This window comes from Lepus europaeus, chromosome 16 (assembly GCF_033115175.1).
Source record: "Lepus europaeus isolate LE1 chromosome 16, mLepTim1.pri, whole genome shotgun sequence".
In the NCBI taxonomy this organism is placed as follows: Eukaryota; Metazoa; Chordata; class Mammalia; order Lagomorpha; family Leporidae; genus Lepus; species Lepus europaeus.
In genome coordinates, this window is record NC_084842.1 from 55,878,082 (window position 1) to 55,899,555 (window position 21,474).

The 21,474-nt window shown below is 42.3% G+C and overlaps 1 protein-coding gene across 1 annotated transcript in view; it reads left to right on the plus strand.

The window, feature by feature from the left end:
- Positions 1 to 21,474, plus strand: part of ATP8A1 (ATPase phospholipid transporting 8A1) — a 257,106-nt gene that overhangs the window by 17,140 nt on the left and 218,492 nt on the right. The window contains exons 2-3 of the mRNA XM_062213046.1: positions 19,583 to 19,697; positions 20,872 to 20,971. Coding sequence (XP_062069030.1) covers positions 19,583 to 19,697; positions 20,872 to 20,971 — 215 coding nt within the window. The remainder of the gene's footprint in view (positions 1 to 19,582; positions 19,698 to 20,871; positions 20,972 to 21,474) is intronic.

The following is a 21,474-nucleotide window of genomic DNA, read 5'->3' on the forward strand; positions in this document are numbered from 1 at the left end:
TTTCACGTCGTCTTGTGTTCTTTTGGCTGTTGAGGTGCTCCAAACTGCAGAGGCATTCTCCAGAGCGACGATATTAAATGAAAGCACTTGTTATAAAGTAGGAGCTGAACAAATGTTTTCTGAGTCTGCATCTGGTGAGTGAGTGGTATCAGATCAAGCTGTTCACATTTTGGAAGCCGAGTCTTTCAAATGCTGGAGTGTTTTTGAAATCTCATTGTGTTTTCTTATTATCAGACAGAGGCCCACTGCACCTTGCCTATCAACGGCTACAGGTAAGCCAGTATATCTGCAGGACTAATTTCATGTTTCTCAATGGTGGTGGTAGCATCTAGAGGTAAAAACCATTGTGTGAGGAGGTTCTTAAACCTTCATTCTATCCATCCTCTTTGCATTCTTGTTCTACCTGTGAATTGGGTAGGCTGATGACAATCTTGCTCATGTGTAGGTGTCATCGCTTTAATGTCACTGAGCATTGTGCTGGGTCTTTTAAGACGTAGCAGCCCACCAGCTGTCATTCACACATCCTGGTTTAATCTGTTTAGTGGAGAAGTCTGTGTGCTTTTTTAGCCAATCCTGACAAACTGAAGGGTGCCAGGCATGCCGTACTTGCTGCTGTGCAAATGTCTCTTAGATCTTTGAGCCCATCTTGTCTAACCAGTCTTGATGGGTTCTTTAATGCTGCCCACGGTGCTTATGGCAGACAAGCCAGCCCGGAGCCACACCTATTCTCAGGGTCATGTCAGAGCGTGGTAATTCTCGGGCACGCCTTTGTGGGTTACCAATTTTTCTAGATGTGTTCAAAGGACTTGTTAGATGTTTTGCATTCCAGGTTGTGATTCTGTTTGTCATCCATAGGCAAATGCAAGTGTCACACCTTATCTTATTCTAGGTAGTATCTGGCTCTGTGTAGTAAAAAGTGGTAGTTCTTGCTTGGGGCAGTTTATGCTGCTGTGGGTGCTGCACTGCGTCCCCACCAAAGTCATAATTGGCAGGTGGCCTTTAGCGTCTTCACTCAGTGTTTTTGATGATTGAGACTTTGTGAAAAAATAAAGCTGAATTATTGTTTTCTGTCTTGCAGCCACAATGGAGGTAAGAAGCAGGTGCCAATCAGACTCTGGTGACTCATTCTGAGAATAATACTGCAGCAAAATGACGTTATTTGAGTGTTTGTGCTTATTTTAATAAAATGAGGACTAGGCTGTTGGAGCCAGTCATGTATCTGCCTGTTTTTGTGTTATAAAATGCATAAATAGCCTCTAAAAATGAAAGCGGTCGTAATTCAGATTAACTTTTGTAGTTGTTTGTTAATATTCTTTCCAAGACTTTTTAAGCTCCTTCAGAACTATAATTCAGTTGTATCTTCCTGTGAGAACATTGTCACTGAAGTCAGTGGGGTTAACTGTCCTACAAGCATTTATGGCAAGTTAATTCTACAATGGCCTTCCGTGAACAGAGTCATGAAAGCTTGCTTCCTGCCCTGGTTCCATATCAGTGGTTCTCAGATGACCCTGTAATTCCATTTTTTAAAAGTTTTCCTGAAAAAATAAGATCAGGGTGGTTGCTTAACCTGGTGATTAAGATGCCCTGTCCCTATTGAAGTACCTGGATTTCATACCTGTCTCTAGCTCCTGCCCCCAGCTTCCCACTAACACAGACCCTGGGAGACAGCAGTGACAACACAAATGATTGGGTCCCTGCCATCCACATGGGAGACCTGGTTTGACTTCTCAATTCCCAGCTTTGGCCCCTAGGCCACTGTGGGTATTTTGGGTATGAACTAATGGATGGGGGCTGTCTATTGTCTGGCTGCCTCTCAGATAAAGTAACAATAATAAGAAAACAAAACAAAAAAGGGATCCTGAAATTCTAACGTTGGAAAGGAAGCTTAGAAGTCATTTAGTATAAGGCAGGGCCCGATACAGCCTGCCAACATTGATTATCAAGCCCTTGTTGGATTGCCTCTCAGTGAAGGGAGTGTGCCTCCTTTTCAGACTGCTCATTGCATTCTTAGCTCTTGCTAGGAAAACAATAAAAGCAGTAAAAACATTTATTTTCTGCATGTATTTCTGGGCCAGATATCCCCCATACTGTATCTGCACAGTTGGCTTTTTAGGCCTTCGTGTTGGACCTTCAGTGGTCTCCGCCTCTTTGTCTTCTGGACTCTGCTTCTTTCATGGGACCTGCACCTGTGCCATGTCGTGTGTGTTCTTATCTTGTGAGTAGAACCCAGGAGGTCTGGCTCCAGAGCTCTCCCTCAGTTATGCACGTCTGTGTTAGGGGATCCTCCTGTGTCACAGCTCAGCCTCTTGGGATTGGATCTTGAGGTCTCTCACTCTGCCCACATTGCCCTGTTTTTGGTTCTGTACACCTCTTTTCCCATTTCCTACCCTGGCTTTCCTACTTCAGCCTCATTCTCCATCGCACTCCCTGCTCTGTGCTGAGTCTGCTCACTATGTACCTTGTTGGCAAGCCCATCCCCAAAAGGGGATGACAGCCCGGGCTGGTCAGAGGCATGTGTATCTGGGTATCAAGCCAGGAAAGGGAAGGAGGAGCAGGAACCAAGCATGGTCCAGGACAGACTTGCAGAAGGGCTCATAGGCAGGGAGGGACCACTGTTGATAACCCCAGTGTGAGCTCTCCTCCATATGTCTGTTGAAAAGTTGTGAACCACATTGTTAAATAATCATGGAATCACAAGTCTCTGTTTTATAACCATAGGGCCCAGCTAAAAGCTTTCCTGAAATCTGGACTCCAAGGGCTGTATTTTTTAAAAAGCAAGAGAAGGGAGGCAGGTGTTTGACCCTTCAGTTCAGATGCTGGTTAAGAGTCCCACAACCCATATCACAGTACTTGGATTTAGTACCTGCCTGGCTCCAGCTCCTAATTTCACCTCCCTACTAATGTGCACCGTGGGAGGCAGTAGGAGATGGCTCAAATAATTGAATTCCTGCCACCCACATGGGAGACCTGGTTATGGCTCTGGCCATCTAGTTTCTGCCTGCCCCAGCCCTGACAGTTGCAAGCACTGGAGGAATGAACCAGCAGATAGAAGATCTCTTCCTCTTTCCGTCCCTGTCCCTGTCCTTCTCTCTCTGCCTCTAAATAAATAAATTTGAAGAAATTTTTTTTTAAAAAAGGAAAAGGATTCTGTGGGGCTCTCTGGTCTCTAGTGGTCACTACCTCCCTGTAAATCATACTTATAATCATCTCCATTTCATTTTCTCTTTTTAAAATTTTTGTAGAGGAGGCCGGCGCCATGGCTTACTAGGTTAATCCTCCACCTGCAGCGCCGGTACTCTGGGTACTAGTGCCGGTTGGGGCGCCGATTCTGTCCCGGTTGCTCCTCTTCCATTCCAGCTCTCTGCTGTGGCCCGGGAAGGCAGTGGAGGATGGCTCAGGTCCTTGGGCTCTGCACCCGCAGGGGAGACCAGGAGGAAGCACCTGGCTCCTGGCTTTGGATAGGCACAGTGTGCTGGCTGTGGCGGCCATTTGAGGGGTGAACCAATGGAAGGAAGACCTTTCTCTCTGTCTCTCTCTCACTGTCTAACTCTGCCTGTCAAAATATAATATGTATATATATTCTACAATATATACACAATGATATAAAATATGAATTCACTTAGAACAACTATATGCTGGCTTTTTCTTTTTTTTTTCTTTTTTTTGACAGGCAGAGTGGATAGTGAGAGAGAGAGAGAGAGAGAGAGAGAGAGAGAGAGAGAGAGAGAGAGAGAAAGGTCTTCCTTTTTGCCGTTGGTTCACCCTCCAATGGCCGCTGCGGCCGGCGTATTGTGCTGATCTGAAGCCAGGAGCCAGGTACTTCTCCTGGTCTCCCATGCGGGTGCAGGGCCCAAGGACTTGGGCCATCCTCCACTGCCTTCCCCGGCCATAGCAGAGAGCTGGCCTGGAAGAGGGGCAACCGGGATAGAATCCGGCGCCCCAACTGGGACTAGAACCTGGTGTGCCGGTGCCGCAAGGTGGAGGATTAGCCTGTTAAGCCACGGCGCTGGCCTTTCTTTTTTCTTAATAATGCTCTACCTTCTCTTTTGCTTTGGTTGCTCCAACTCATGTTTGTTCTAACTTTTCTAGTTTTAAGATGATTATCCTTGATATTGAAGCAAAGAAGGAGACGTCAGAGCCAGGCTTTTTAATGTCTGTTAACATCACATCACCTATGGCAGGCAACATGCCTTGCTCTTCAGTTCATGGCATTGCAAATGAAAGGGAGCCATGATTTTGGTGGCCACCAGCATTTTGTAAAACACCTTTTGTCTACTCTCAAATGTCTGTGCACCTGATATTATTCAGTCTTGGACATGTGAGCCTGTGTCCTACCTTCCCCGTGATCTTTGTTTCTCCTTTGCTTGCCCCAGGGCTTCCCAGCCAGTAGCAGTGGTCTCTTTATCTGCACCTCCCTCTTCCTGCTCATCAGAGCTTTTCACAGTTAGCATGTTGCTCACTCAGCTATCCTGGTATCTGCCTTTTTTCTAGTCTTCATAATAACTTGAATGTGCCTACTGAAGTCTGGAATATGTGTCTGAATTGGCCTGGTATTCCTCTCTTGGACTGCCAAGAGCTCTTTAGTGCAGTTATTTTCTGAGTGTGTCATGACTACTAACCACTTTTGTGTCTATTAGAGTTCAGTGCATAGTATTAATCCTTTGCCTCTGTATTTTCTATTTTAAAACAATTATTTCTTTATTTGAAAAGTAGAGTTACAAACGGAGAGGGAGAAATGGAGAGAGGAAGAAAGGGGGAGAGAGAGAGAGATTGATTGATTGATTTTTCATCTGCTGGTTTGCTCCCCAAATGGCTGCAATGGTCATAGCTGGACCAGACTGCAGCCAAGGGTCTGGATCTCTATCTGAGTCTCATTTGTGAGCAGCAGGGGCCATCCTCTGCTGCTTTCCAAGATGCATTAGCAGGGAAACTGGATTAGACCTGGAGCAGCCAGGACGTGAACCAATGGTGCCCATATAGGATGTTGGTCTTGCAGGAAGTGGCTTAACCTGCCACACCACAATGCTAGACCCTGTTTCTGTGTCTTCTCAGAGATAAATTTGAAGGAAGGCAAGGATGCATTTAGCTACCTAAGACCTTTAGGAGATTTCTCATAGATGGCCTATAGTTGAAACTCCTGTTGCTAGGACAGTCTGCTTCTAGATACCCTTTAACTCTTTTATAGAACAAGTGGCCTATGGGATATTCCAAGGCCACATCATCAAATTCTTTCCATTTTTGTTTTCCTTCCTTTGGTATTGAAGCATGATTTGGCATTAATCTTTTATTATTGTTTCCAAGAATCTCAATATGCCCAAGAAAATTCTTTTTCTAGGTTAATATCCAAGACTGGCTGCCTAGGAGATGGAGTGCTTACTATGTGTGAGGGCCAGCACCAGGCATTGATTCTGTGTAGTGTGGTTTCAGAACAGTCTTTTTCTGAACGTCAGGAACACATTTTTTTTTTTTTTCAGTGTCTACCACTTAGAATTCATAGTGCTACTTTTGGAGTTTGCTGCAGTTCAGCACAAGTTCAGGAAGTGTTAAGCCATTAATTTTTTTCCTGTTGTAGACAAGAAATGCTGTTGATATGTTTTCACACTTTATTTTTAGATCAGTTCCCACAAAGGCACTTAAAGAAAACCATATGTAGTGACCAGTCCTCATAGGAGACAAGGTGTTGTACTAAAGAGACACTCCTGATGAGGTAAAAAATGGGTATTAGCTTAAAAACCAATGCACTGTTTTGCCATAATACAATAAGGCTGCGGGGAAGGGGGAGATTTGATGTGGAAAAACAGTGAGATAGAATAGACCAGGAGGGGCAAGTGCTGAGGCGCAGCAAGCTGAGCCATTACTTGTGTGCTGGCATCTCATATTGGATTACAGATTCAAGTCCCAGATACTCCCACTTCCAATCCAGCTTCCTGTCAATGCGCCTGAGAAGCCAGCGGAAGATGGTCCAAGTGGTTGAGCTCATGGGTTGAGCTCATGAGTCTCCCACGTGGGAGACTCACATGGAGTTCTCCTGCCTACTTCTACCCAGCCTTGGCTGCTGTGTGCTGCTCGTCACGGGGCAGCAGGTCCGATAGAGCTCCTCAGGGCCAGCCAGCCTGGGGAGCTCAGGGGCCGAGCGGGATGATGAGTGTGGGCGGCAAAGGAACCACACCAGAGCAGGGAGATCAGTCAATGCTCAGGGCGCAGCCAGGTTCTTGACTTTATTGGGAGGGGGGAAAGCGTTTATAGACACAGAAAGGGGGCTGTCCAGGGCACAAAGGAACCGAGCCAACCAGCTGAAAGGTAAGACAGGACATGATCTGGGCACGCCCTCAAGGGCCTATCATAGTCAAGGACACATACTGTTCATGAATACGGAAGTCTGTTGTCAGGCTAGGTACCTCCCCCAGGGGCCATCTTGGATTGTTGGAAACGCTGAGTCACTGGGACTGGAAGTGTGGCAAACTCGAGCAAAGGCTTAGCAACTTTGTTTCCTTTTCGATTGGAGCCCCCCACCCCCAGCTGTGGTCATCTGGGAACGTGAACCAGGAGATGGAAGATATATATATATATATATATATATATATATATATATATATATATATATCTTCCCCCACCCTCCCTCCATTTCTCCATACCTTTCAAATAAAGAAATAAATCTTTTAAGAAATAAACCCAGGAGAGGAAAAATAGAGTTAGAGGGAGAAGTGACATCAAGCTTCGTTGTTGAAAGAATGAAGTGCATCTATGAGTGTTCAAGCCCTGGCCCTAGTGCTCTGGCTCTCTAACCATGAGCAAGTCCCATAAGAAGAAAGCTTCTTCATCTTCCTCATTTTTAGAAAAATTATTTTAGAAAGTGATTTTATATGTAAAAAAAAATAAAATGTGAACCCTTTTGTTGAAAAATAATCAGTTTCTTTGAAGTCAGTACCTGTGTCTTGCCTGATCAGGGGTGTCCCTTTATTACAATGTTTTGTTATAACTGAGATGGACTTGGAGGTAATGAGCTGGGGTCACGATTATGTGAACAAGGGGTAATGGGCAGGAAGCTAAGGATGTGGAAAGTTTTTTGGCTGTTGTGCAAGTTCCTCAGGTGCAACCCCCGTTACCTGGAACACACCTGACTTGAGCTTAGTTAGGGAAGGTGTCAGCCTCAGAGGAAACCTGATCTAGTGAGTAGGGCCTGTTGGGGAGGTTCCAAGAAGCCCGGTGATCCCTTGAGCAAGTTGGTTGCATTGTGGTTCCAGGCTGTCATTCCAAGCAGAGCAGAAAGACCAGCTAGCAGTAGAGACACAGGAAACAGGGCTCACTTCCCGAGGGATGGCCAAGGCCTAGTGAGTGTCAATGTCCACCTATGTTAAATGGCTGTTGGGACTGGACATGGCTTCTCGCAGAGCACTGAAATGCCTTTGCTAAAATTCCATAATATGAATCCATAAATACTACGGAAGGTGGAGTAGTCCTTGGGATCAAATGGAAATCTTCGCAGAATGGTCAAGGAGGACCCAGGGCAGCTGGGCACAGTCACTTAAAGGTGCCACAGGATCCGTGCTCTCTATGCAAGGCCCTTTCCTCTATCCAGAGGGCAGATTGACTCCCCTTGGCTTTGCGTGAGCCACGTGCTCACTGTTAAGTCTAAAAGGGATGCTGTATCTTGATGGGGTGGTCCCTAAAGACTGCCTGCTTGGGGAGGGGAGTTCTCCAGAGGAAAGCCATGGGCTGCTTCCAGGAGAAACAGATAATGAGCTGAAGAGAGCAGCAGATGTCCACCGCACAGAGCTCAAATGAACACTCAATCCAGGGATGGTATAGTAATGTAATTGGAAATTTCATTTTCCCTTAAGCTACTGCTAACTTGGTCTAAAAATTTGAAAGGTATTGCTGAATAGTGTCTGTTTAGTTCCCATACTTTTAAAGCTATTTGATTTCTTTGGTGCCGTATCTAAGAACACAGTATAGAAAGTCTTAACTCCTAAAGCACACAGTTAGTTTGTTGCTTCCAGAGTGGTGGCTCTTTTCTTTTGTGCTCTCTCTTTTCTCTTTGAACAGCTGCCATCAGGCTCACAATCAAACATTTGAAATGACCATTCTGCTCCAACAATGCAGAACATGGAATCTCAACTCTGCTTTGTAGCTACATAGATGCCTCTGTATTTCTAATTATCTGTCAATCTAGTAAGATGCTACTAAAACAAAATAAAATAAAAACATCTCAATTATTCAGCCAAAGATTATTTTGATCTAAAGTTTAAACATAAAAGAAATTATATGCATATAAATATTTATTAAATGGTGACTTTTAATTCTTATCTTTCCCAGAAAATAAAATTAAAGTATATTAAGCCTTTGAAAAGGATGGTGGGTAGTGCTCATAATTTCCTACTAAGTCACACCTAACTTTAATCCCAGCAAGTTCTACAGTTGTTCCTGTAAAGTCTCTGGCTGCTTTTCCTGTTCATATTATTTTATTAGTTTCTATGACTGTTGCAAGCATGATTGTTTAGTAACCTCAATCTAGGTCAACAAAATTGAGCAATTTATATGGTCTAATTAATATTGGAAGCCACTGAGTAAAAGGTTATGTAGTTGAACTCTCCTGAATATGTTTAGGAGACAGTGCAATACATATTCTGATTCCAGTTACAGAAGTACTTATAATTACAATAAAGTTGAGCCTGCAAGAAGATAATGGTTCTATAACCACATTACCAGGCAACTCGATAATGTTGAATCTTGTTCTCTTCTCCCTCCTACTTACCCTCCCCTGCATTTCTGTTGCATAATCCCTATAGAGATGACAATTGGTGGGAAAACAAGTACTTATTTAGTATTGTTTTATAAAATTATATGGCAAAATTCATTATTTTACTGTCTACATTGATTCACATTGGTCACAATTTAATTAAATAAAATCCAAAAAATTTTAAGTGTTAATACCTGCATTAGTGTTTTAAGACTTCTGTTTTTCATATACCAAAAAGTCTGAAGAGATTAACTTTTTAATTTCCAAGGAGGATAGAATGCCAGGAACTGTGATATGTATCATACTACATTGCTAGCAAAACAACATTCTAATGTTAACCCTATTTTATGAGGCAGGAATCTGAGACAAAGACAATAAAATAATTTGACTGTTAGGCAGAGGTGCCATAATCTGAATTTGAACACAGTTGTGACTACAAAGCCTGTTACTTTGTCCCACAGTCTGCCTTTCTGATTTCACCATAAGATATTGGGTAGAGTTTCCCCATGTGTCTAAGGAGCCAGGCACTGCCCTGAGTGCTTTACACATGTGTTATCTCATGTAATCTTGACAAGACCCATGTAGTAGGGTAGGCAGCTAGAAGTTAGTTTGTCTAAAGTAACCATACCTCTTAACTGATAGTCCTAAAAGATCCCTTTCACTCTTAAATGTGACTCTGTAATGCCTTCCTTGAGTGTGTTCTGTATTTTATTTTTAAGTTTATTTATTTGAAAGAGAGAGAGAGGAGATCTTCCATCTGCTAGTTCACTCCCCAAATGGTCATTAACAGCCAGGGCCCAACCAGAATAAAGCCAGGAGCCAAGAACTCCATCCTGGTCTCCCATGTGGGTGACGGGAATTCAAGCACTTGAGCATAATCCACTGCTTCCCCAGATCATTCACAGGGAGCTGGTTTAGAAGTGGAATAGCTGAGACTCAAAGCACCACTTCTATATGGGATGCTGGCATTGCTTTACCAGCTGTACTACAGGGTCTGCACATGTGTTCTGTATGTTAAATACGATTGCTATATTATAAAAGAAAAGTTGTGGCTATCTAAGGATGGAGTTTTTGATCATAAAAAGAAAAATCTATTCATTAAATGATTGATCATTTATTATATCTTAAATCCTACATTAAAGTGATAGTTAATTGAACTACATATTCTGTTTAACCTAGTTAAGCCAAAGTACCATAAATTTATCATATAAGCAAAATAAAAAGATTTTGGATGAGGTTAAGAAAAAAGCCCTACATGAGATGTAAGTACACAGTGACTCCTGTTGCTGACTTAACAATTTGACACTCTTGTTTATGGCATCAGCAATCTCCCTAGGCTCTAGTCATGAGTTGCCAAGGCTATGAAGCCCCCAGAGTTCGCTGACTTTGATCTTATTCCAATAGGGCCATAGTCAAAGTGGAAGTTCTCTCTCCCTTCAGAGAAAGGTACCTCCTTCTCTGATGGCCCCGTTCTCTCCACTGGGATCTCACAGAAATCTTTCATTTAGGTCTTCTTTTTTTTCTTTTCCATGGTATCTTGGCTTTCCATGCCTACAATACTCTCATGGGCTCTTCAGCCAGATCCGAATGCCTTAAGGGCTGATTCTGAGGCCAGAGTGTTGTTTAGGACATCTGCCACTCTATGAGTTTGCTGTGTATCCCGCTTCCCATGTTGGATCCTTCTCTCCCTTTTTGATTCCATCAGTTAGTATTAGCAGACGCTTGTCTTGTTTGTGTGATCCCTTTGACTCTTAGACCCATCAGAGCCATCAATTGTGAACTGAAATTGATCACTTGGACCAGTGAGATGGCATTGGTACATGCCACCCTGATGGGATTGTATTGGAATCCCCTGGCACATTTCTAACTCCACCATTTGGGGCAAGTCCGATTGAGCATGTCCCAAATTGTATATCTCATGTGGGATCTGTCCTTAATGTGTTGTCTAATGTGCAGTGATGCTATAACTAGTACTGGAACAGTATTTTTATACTTTGTGTTTCTGTGTGGGTGCAAACTGATGAAATCTTTAATTATATACTGAATCGATCTTCTGTATATAAAGATAATTGGAAATGAAAAAGAAAAAAACCTGGTGTTAAATTGGAAATGGCATAGAAAATTAATTAATTTTTAAAAAAATATTATGTGGGATCTCTGTCTTTAATGTGCTGTACACTCTTATTTAATGCTATAACTAGTACTCCAACAGTATTTTTTTCACTTTGTGTTGCTGTATGGGGGCAAACTGTTGAAATCTTTACTTAATATATACTAAACTGATCTTCTGTATATAAGGAGAATTGAAGATGAATCTTGATGTGAATGGAAGGGGAGAGGGAGCGGGAAAGGGGAGGGTTGCGGGTGGGAGGGAAGTTATGGGAGGGGTGAAGTCATTGTGATCCATGGGCTGTACTTTGGAAATTTATATTCATTAAATAAAAGTTTAATAAATGGAAAAAAAAGAAAAGAAAAAAGCCCTACATTTATTTTATCCCTCAGGCTTTTGCTTTGAGTACCATCAGATGGCAGGTGTAAGTGGTACCATATAATGAGAGACACAGAAAGGCTACTGGGGCCATGACAGCTCTGCCTCCCAAATGCGTCATGTGTCCATCCACTTTTTGTCATCTTCCTCACTGCAGTCTGACCTAGGCCCTGGCACCATTCACCTGGGTTACCCCACAGTCTCAGAACAATCTTTCTGTTAACACGTTGCATTGGATTCCTACCATGCAAAAAATATAAATCATGGTTGCTTATTGTTTTTCCCAATCAGGTCTTTCCTTATTTTGTTTTTAACTGCCCCTGATTATTACTGGTCCTTGTGTTCCTGGAACTGTCAGGCCCATTCTTCCTTCTGAGACTTCGTAGCTGCATCCGCTGTTGAGATTTTGTTGTTCTTCATCTATCCTTGGGTATTGTGGGGATCTCAATTCAGCATCTCCTTGAGAGGTCTTCTCCAACCTGTCTGTAGAAAGCAGCAGCCGCTGTAGTAACAGCATCCACAGCAGTAATAACAGTCGAGAGCAGCCAGCGTAGCTAGCACAGTTCTGAATGTTGCCTCACCAGGCATTGTTCTGAATGTCTGTTGCCTCACTGGATCTTCACAACCACCCCTTGGGCTGAGGAATGCTCATTGTCTCATAATGTAGATGATGAAACTGGAGCACAGAGTCTGTCTGTGGATCTGTCAGTCGCTTGCTTTGTTTTCTTCTTTATTCTTACCATTATCTGAAATTACCTTGCTCTGCCCTAGAAAATAAGTCTCTGAGAGGGAGGACCTTATCTTATTTTCTGTTGTTTCTATAGCATTTTAAGAAGTACCCAAAACATAGCAGGCACTTAAGTATATTGAAGGAATGAAGGAATAGATAAAGTAATGGACAATGGATCTGATTGGATCATGATATTTATGATGAAGAATGGAAAATTTCAGAAATGATACTTCCGCAGTCATTGTAGGAGGGAGTCAAAAACTTCCACTTAAATAACTGTTGAGCATTTTTTCTTCTCTTATAGTTTGCCACATGTGTATAAGCATGTGATGGTGGAACTGGGCAGCGTGAGGAAAGAAAACTATGCTGACGCACTCAGTAACCCAATGGACACTGGTCAGTAGGTCCAGGTTGTAGTTGCACAGATTATCATCAGTGTTGATCTTTCAAAAATGCAAATTGTAGTACACGAATCACAAAGCACTGTTTGACTTCATGATGGAATGTTGACTGCAGATTAAGGAAGACTGAGTGTTCATGCAAAGCATCTTGATAAAGGATCAAGCAGGGAAATTTTTTATTTTGTTTTTTAAATGTCTCAGCTCTTCTGAACAAATGAGCTATTGACTTTTTTCTGTGTGGTGCCTAGAGGATACTAATTTTATAGGATTTTAGAGCTGAAAGGGAACATCAGATCATTAGCCTAGCTTTCTCATTCTACAAGGAAAAAGAATAACCCCCAGAGATGGAGTGGTTTGTGTGGGGTCATATAAGTAATTGGTAGAAGAACCAGAGTTCGCCTCCTAGGCACTAAGTGGGTTTAATGATCAAACAGTGTTAGGGGAAGATGAACATGCGTTCACTTCAGAGTCGTAATTGGGCTGCTGACCCACCAGCCTCCTATGTTTTCTCCATAATGAAAATGATTGCTGGAATCTGAAAATGGGCATCAAGAGGCTGCTGCTAACATATTTTTATTCTGTAATACAAAGTACTGTCCCCTTATTAGCTTATTTAGCAGTTAGAAGTGATTGGTGACTATTTCAGTATCCTGAAATTCTTCATTCTTATGAAGTCTAGAAATAGCATTCAGTGATTTTATAATTAAGAATGCAAAATTTGACCCAGTAAATTTCCTGGTTTAGTGTATGCTGAGAAGATACTAAGTAATCCTAACATTAGTTGTAATAAACTGCTCCTCAAAAGATAAAACTGCCATTCTGCTGGAGAGAAAATGACAGAGAACCAGGACATTACAAACACTAAATATACAATTTTTGATATAGCCAAAATTCTGAATTACTGAATCATTTTCTAATCCATTTGGCATACTTAAGGAGATGTTTTTTCCTTGCTAGTTTCAATCAAAGCTGAACCAGAATCATCAATTCTGAGAGACGGTTTTCATTCTGGCCAGTTTTAAGGCGTTGCACATCTTGGAGAGCGCAACAGTGAGATACGTGGAGGCGTTTCAGAAGCCACCCTGGAAATGTGCATGTGTAGGGAAGGCGTTTGCCTACTGCAGTCCTTAAGGGGATGGGTGTGCAAAATGTCCCTGCCAATTTGCTCTCTGGAGCTTTTGTTTAAGAAGACTAATGATGCTTTTAGTGGCTGTCAAGTGTCTGGCTGAGCTCTGGGGATATTGGAGTGAATGTCTGCATTATTCTTACGGCATAGGAGGATGTATCTGGTGTCATTAAAAACATTATGTGCCATGTTGAGATGCCCCCAAGAAACCGGAAATATGGGAAATGAGTGTGCATTCTTGGTTCTTTAAGATCAACGTGTGGCAGGAGCAAAGTCACCTGCAAGGTTTGATGGTAACCCCACTGGAAGATGAAATGACAGCGATGACAGAGATGGTTGGAGAAGGAGTGAGTCATAGCCTTGAGCATTGGCAGCACATTCTCAGCTCTGTGAAAGAGAGAAATATCATGCCCCCCCCTGCCAGTGCATTCCAACGGGCTGAAGCTTTTGGTCCTCCGGTTACATCTGCACCTTTTATAGGGTTGGGCACATCAGGCTGAGCCAGCTTTTTTTTTTTTTTTTTTTTTTTTTTAAGATTTATTTTATTTATTTGACAGGCAGAGTTACAGAGAGAGGTAGAGAGAGAGAGGTCTTCCACCCGCTGGCTCACTCTCCAATTGGTCACAACGGCCAGAGCTGCACCTATTCAAAGCCAGGAGCCAAGAGCTTCTTCTGGGTCTCCCATGTGGGTTCAGGGGCCCAAGGACTTGGGCTATCTTCAGGCCATAGCAGAGAGTTAGATTGGAAGAGGAGCAGCCGGGACTAGAAGGCACCCATATGGGATGCCGGCACTTCAGGCGAGGGCGTTAACCCACTGAGCCACAGCGTTGGCCCCGAGACTCAGTTGTTTTATCTCAACACTGGAGCATGTGTTGGGCTGGTGCTCACCAAACACACTCCACTTGGTCTTTTGACTTTCTGTGTACGCCAGCCTGGCACAGCCCCACTGATTGTGTCCCTCCGTGCTCTAGTTCCTGTGGCAGTGTATTTCTCATCATACACAGACTGGTAGTGGTTCGGATTTATACATCAGTGTTCCGTGCTTGGATAACCTGTGTCTGCTTTTAAGGGTGTGGTCTATTCTTGGTACGTTGCTTCTCTGTTTTTGCTTGTTTCTTAATTTATCAAACATTGAAAGCTTTCTGTGAACCAGAAGTTTAACTCAAGTAACTTTCAGTGTACCAGGGGAAGCAAGTAAACTGACAGTTACACGATAAGGGAAAAATTATCACCCTGAGGGTTTGGTGTCTGGCTTAATAGTTAAGTTGTTGCTTGGGATGCTGGCATCTCATATAAGAGTGCCTGGGTTCGAGTCTCAGCTGTGCTCCAAATTCCAGCTTCCTGCTAATGGGCACCCTGGGAGGCAGCAGGTGATGGCTCGAGTACCTGGGTCCCTGCCTCCCACGTGGTAGACATGGCTCAGTTCCTAGTTCCCTGGGTGTTGTGGACATTCGAAGAGAGAACCAATTGGTGGGAGATCTCTCTCTCTCTCTCTGTCTCTCAAATAAATTAAATGAATAAAAAGTTTAAAGCCAAATGTACAAGTGTTTGTGTATGTATGTGAAATATATTCTCTCATGTAATGCCAACTATTGAAGGAGGAAGACAAATAATATTTCTATTTTATGGATTAGGAAACTGATGCTTTGCGAGAGTAACTACCTAAGGACATGTTTTATTCTTAGCTTTGATGCTTACCAAATATTCTTTAGTTGACCATACTTGGTGTGGGTTTGAATCTCTCCCATGGTGAGCTTTAGAGTTTAGCCTGGGCAGAGAGGATTCATTGAGATCACAGAAGCTGTCAGCTGAATTATTTGGGGTCCATTTCCATTAAATATATAAGTATTTTGTGCCCTCTCTGTGCAATATTGTGCTAGGAAAAGCTGCAAAACTACAGAAAACTTGATGACGGGTTTCTTTCTCTAAGTGAACTTCACACCCTTAGTATGACTTAAGGACAAAGAAGACTGTGAAGACCTCACCTGCCCGGGAGACTCAGTGAGAGCTGCAAGTATTTCTAGATCCATGGCCTTCCCCCTGCACCTGCTTTCTGGGAGGGCATGACAAAAAGGTGACTCAGCTCTAGTAATCCTTAGGAGTCGAGACAGGTGGATTAGGAACTACTGGTAAATTTTAATCACTTATGTGAGTAAGCCCTCTACATCATTAATGAATCCTAAGGGACAGAGCTTCCCTTCTTAAAAAAAAAAAAAAAGGAAAGAAAAAAGGCTGGAACCACATGAGGGAAGGAATGACACCTATGACCCTAAGGGGCACAGTGGTAGGAACGCTTCCTTGATGCTCTCTGCTACTGCAATATAGCAGAAGCCCAATGAAGCTGTTTATGTGGTCACCATAGTGGGTAAGGTGGTGATTTCCAGAAGAAATAATTTTTAAAAATAGAAGCATAAAAGTAGAGTTGCCTGTGTATTGATTAGCTATTGAATTGAATATAGGGAATGTGTTTGAACCTCTAACCTGGAAGTGTGAGATAAAAATTGATACCTACATTTTCCAAAGTGTTGTAGCTTTAATTCAGATACTCATAGAAGAGCCTTTCATTTTTTTTCTCTTCTACACAGAGTCTGGAATGATGGGTTACCTAGGTGTCCAGATGTAATCTACCTAGTATACTATGTAAGGCAAGTTCATTGATGAGTCGTATTTTAATAGTTACAAACTCTCACCTTCCAAGTTAACAAGAAAACTGATCATTTTCCTGGGTGCTTTCACTGCAGGATTCCTGAAGACCTCTGGGGTCACTATGCCTGCACTCAACTTGTTGCCACCTGCTAGGAGTGAGCGGGGAATCAGGTGCATAACTCAACATGAAACATGCATCCTCTGGCCTTCAGAGATCATAGGAGTGGGTCTCCAAGGCCTGTGGGATCTCCATGTCCCTGACAGTGCTGCGGAGCTGGGTGTGGGGTGCCCATCAGCTCCCACTGCCTCAGGACCTCACTCCCTGCTTTCAATGCAGATTTCCCTCCCTCAGTACCGCACCTGGTCAGGGCGTCTCTGAGCTCCAAGGGGTCTGCTCCGTACGTTCAGCTTCATGAACACCATCACCATCCTTCCAAGGTTGTTCTATAATGCCTGGGTGAGCACAGCCTATAGCATTGGCAATATGTGGTACATAGAATCATGCAGCCTCTTTAATGGCCTCACTCTTGAGAACAGATCACCTGTCTAGAGTCTTTCCCTCATTTTGATGATTTTTTTCCTTACAAGTCCCTTATTTGACCTTGACTCAAGCCCTACTTATCCTTTAGAAAGTTTCATTACACTGATTTCCACTTAAGGGAAGGGATAGATTCCAAACCTTTTATCCCAGGAGGGTCTTTTGCTTCATGGAAATTCATAAATAGGAATTATAATTAGAGTGAGATAGATGTCCAATTGCCTCTGGCATTTGAAACCCTAATGTAAATGACACTATCTGGTGACAAGCCTCTATAACATCTAATTTGTAGCTGAGAACATCCAACAGCCAAGTCCTCAAAAGTCCAATAACAGACAATGTGAGGACACTGCTCAGGGGAGGGTGAAGAGCAGATGTTCCTGGGGCTCTCTGTGCAAATCCAGGTACCAGAAACATGCACTCTATTGTGTGTGCTCTTGTTAAACAAGATCTAATGAAGGATTTTTAAGAATTTTTAACACTGCTTTCCCTCTATTTGATAATCCATATGCAAAATTTTGATGACACACACTAGAGAGAAAAGCTGGCGTTGTATCTAAAACATGTTGTGGCGGTAAGCGATCCTTACTGTGTGACTGTGGGCAAAGCTGTTCCAAAACTGCGAAACAGGTAGGGCAGGCTCTAATTCGGAGCCATGTGACCTCCAGGTCGGTAAGGATAAAATGTGCTCTCATCCTGTGTCTCTCCTACCTGAGGGATCTGCCTCGGCTCACAGCCAAGCACAGAATGACAAACTCCAGGCTTCTTCCCCAAGGCAGGAAGTCCTTCATGATTTCAGTATGAATAGGTCTTCTATCCAAAAATAATGGTTTTTAAAAAATTATTTATTCATTTTTACTTATCTGAAAGGCAGGGAGAGAAAGGGAGAGTCTTCTATCCAGTTGCCAAATGCCTGCAACAACTGGACCTGGCCCAGGCTGAAGCCAGGAGTCCAGAACTCAATGTAGGCAAGGACCCAGGTACCTGGACCGTCACCTGCTGCCTCTCAGGGTGCATCTTAGTAGGAAGCTGAAATTGGAAGCAGAGCTGACGCCAAAACCAAGGCACTCCACTGTGGAGTGCCTGCATCCCAAGCAGAATCGTAACTGCTGCACCAAATGTCCACCCTTCAATAAAGAAATGTTAAGAATCTGGAGACAGGAAGGGGCAGAAAGAATAAGCATCCATACTCTACCAGTTGCATAACTAAAGTGTAAGGTGTGCTGCTTCAACATGGTGTCTCACCCATCTCTCTCTTGCCTTCTGTCTCCCATGTTTGTGCTGCTTGAACACTTGACACTGTGCCCGGGCCCTGTGCTCACGCTCCCTACCTTTGTAGCACAGCTCAATGATTCTGGTTTCATACAGAAACCACACCTCACAGGCATTCTTTTCCTGTACAGTTTGTTAGCAGCACTTGGGTGTCATTAGTGTCTTTATCAGTGGGCGGAGAAACTTATGCTTGCCATCAAAAAAAAAAACAACCACTCCTTTGTCATTTGCTGTGTGTTTATCTGACCAATGCTGTTTATCAAGTACCTGCCAGTTGTTGGTACCAGTGTTAGGAAAATGAGTGACACACCGTCCATGGCCCCAGGGGATGCCTACTCTGGTAGAGGGAGAGTGACTCGTAAATGGGCAGCGAGAGAACCTTCTGGTAAGTGTTTTGCTGGGGAGGGGGCAGGTGCCAAGGACTGTGGTGACACAGAGAAGCTCCCTTTCACCTCATAGAACACTTAAGAAGAGAGCCTATGTCTGCAGTTCTTCAGGGAGGATATGGACTTGGCAAGGCAGGAAAGAGAGGAAAATTTGGTTTTTGAGATATGAGTACTGTTGGTGTCCCTTCATAGCAAAGGAATGAGGGATTGTTTTAATCCGATCTCATTTAATTCACATAAGAAGGTATAAAAAGCAGTTTAATTTTTATTTACATGTACTTCTAAGGAGTATTGTCAACACTGCAATAGGGTACTTGGTTTTATCTATTGAATTATTCCAATTATTGTGAGATGATTTGAAGTGCTCTTAAAAATTTAAAATTCACTTGGAAACATAAATTCTAACTGGAAGAAAAGATTAGATGACCATGTTGAGTTAGATCAATTGTTGTGGTGGTTTTCTGCTAAAACATGAATATTTATCTTTTACTGTGCTCATCCAAAAAGAAAAACAAAAAGAGAAAAGCATAACGTGTGTATGTTTAAATTTTTGAATTTATTTTCAGCTACCCTTTTTCAAATTAGTTTTGTCTAAAACTTTAAAGCAAATCAGTTTAAAACTATTTGTTACTTTTGAATGTCTTTCTGTAAAGAGAGAAAATAATTTGAAATCTACAGGGGAAAGACGAGTGAAAATTGGTGTCAGTGCTTTTGAAATGGGTCGGTGTCTACATCGCCAGCAAATGCTGCCTTTAACCCTAGTGGAAATGTTCGATGTGAGGATTTTACTTTTTATTATTAAAGAAGTAACAACAATAAAGGAAAGCATGAGCTTTTAATATATTTTACATTTAATAATAGTTCATCCAGACCCAGAAAGACAGATTATCATGTTTACTCTAACATGTGGAAGTAAATATGTAGAGTATAATAATTGTGTGGATGGTATATCATTTGACATATCATTTAAATATTGCTTCCTGAATCATACCACATACATGACGGTATACCTTTCTTCTCCCATTATGATCATGACAAATCCCTTACTTTGTGATAATAACATCTCAATTTTCAAGAAAAAATAGTATATATGTGATGTACACAATGTCTACATATGAAGTGAATGTGGCAAAATGCTAAAAATTGTTCAACTTTAAAGCTAAAAATAATAACTTATTTAAAAATAGCTATGAATTGTGCATTTGGTCTGGATAATAAAAACGTTCTAGTCCATAAGAAACTGTCTCTTTTTAAGGTTATGAGAAGACAGATGATGTTTCAGAGAAGACCTCGTTGGCTGACCAGGAGGAAATACGGACTATATTCATCAACCAGCCTCAGCTGACAAAATTCTGCAACAACCATGTCAGGTAGAAACTACCAAAGGCCACAGGAGCAGCCATCACAGCAGAGCTCAAGAAGCCAAGGAGAAATAAATGCGTGCAAAGAGCCTTCAGTGTGCTCAGCTAATATTTGAGAGTTCCTAGGCTCCAGTGTGAACACGCTGCTTCCCCATCTTCTAGCCAGAGTAGGAAATCATAAAGAGTCTGGGAATAGGAAGAGGCAGACAGGATAAGTACCCATCCTCTACCAATTCTATGCCTGAAGTCTGAATAATGAAAGCTGTTTATGGGTAAAACCTGTCATAGAATCATTTTATTTAACACCTTTTGACCTTTTAGAACAGGCCATTGCAATTTTGCACCAAAAGCTTCTTTCTGTTAGACAGTCTTTGAATAGTGGGTGTTGTTGGTGCTGTGAGGTCTGGTTGGTGTTCAGGAATGGAGGGCTCTGAGGTTACTTCACTGCCCTGTCGTCTCCTGTGCTGTGCAAAGAACCCCTGTAAGCACTGGTCACCAAGCGGCCTCTGGAACCACAGGAGCAAGCCCAAGGCTAGCCCAGTGTCCCTGCAGTGGCAGAATTCCAGACTTGAGAAGCATCCTTTTAAAAATCTTATTTACAGTTTCAAATTCCAGACCAGCATTTCTCCATTTGGAGAAGGTGGCGTGAGTCTCCTTACTCTCAGTTTGATTTGGTGGTGGGCCTATCTGGTGTGTTCAATGCGGAGTCCTAGCCAAGTTTTCTAGAATGGCCATGAAGAAAATTCAGGCAGAATTCCAGAAACCCCCCCATTTCCCTGAAGTTATTGAGGAAGGGCATGTATAGTGTGTCTGGTGCTGCTCAAATTGCTGATTTTTGTTTTGTTTTGTTTCTGCAAGGTTTTATTTTCTATTGTGTATCTATTAGTTTACCTGTAGTTGTTCTTTGTAAGCTACTCCTAGTTAGGTTGAGTAGGATAATTGGAGAAAGAGGACAACAGGTATTCTGTAGAAAATGAAATCCATGGTTTTCACCCTTTACTATTTATTTTGCGAGTTTCTTTCACTCTTTCATTTAAGTCAATGACCCTTTGCAGTATTCTCCCAATTGAAATTCTCCCAATTGGCAGATGTTCACAATGTGATGGTAGCAGAACTTTGTAAACATAGGTGCTGATCGCAGAGTATTTGAGTCTTATGCTACTTCTCATTTTTTGTTTTCTAGCACCGCAAAATACAACATAATCACATTCCTTCCAAGATTTCTCTACTCTCAGTTCAGAAGAGCTGCTAATTCATTTTTTCTCTTTATTGCACTGCTGCAGGTAAAGTCACATCATAAAACCTTTGTTCAGTACATGTGCAGGTACTAACAAATGCTTTGGTTAACTCAGTAGCCAATCCCTGAGGATTATATAAGTACAGAGGGAGAAGCTGATTATTGAGGACAGTTCCAACTCCTGCTGCATGCAGGATCAGAATGCTGCTGCTCCTTCAAGCTGTTTGATTCATGTTTATCAGCTTACTTTAAGAGATCTACAAATTTGATGTAGCAAATATTCATTTTGGGTGGTAAAGGAGGGTGGAATTTCTTAAAATAATGTATTTTCACAGCAGTCAGATGATCGATTCTGAACCTTAGAAAGCAAGAATCAGCATTTTAAATCCTGTGTTTGTCATATTTGAGTTTGTTACAATCAAAAAAATGTTTAAGGTTATAAAAAGTAGCATATGTTCATTGTAAAAAAAAAAAAAAAGAATTTAGAAACACAACAAAGCATGAAGAAAAAAATGTAAAACTCATTATTGTACCACCAGAGGTAGGTAC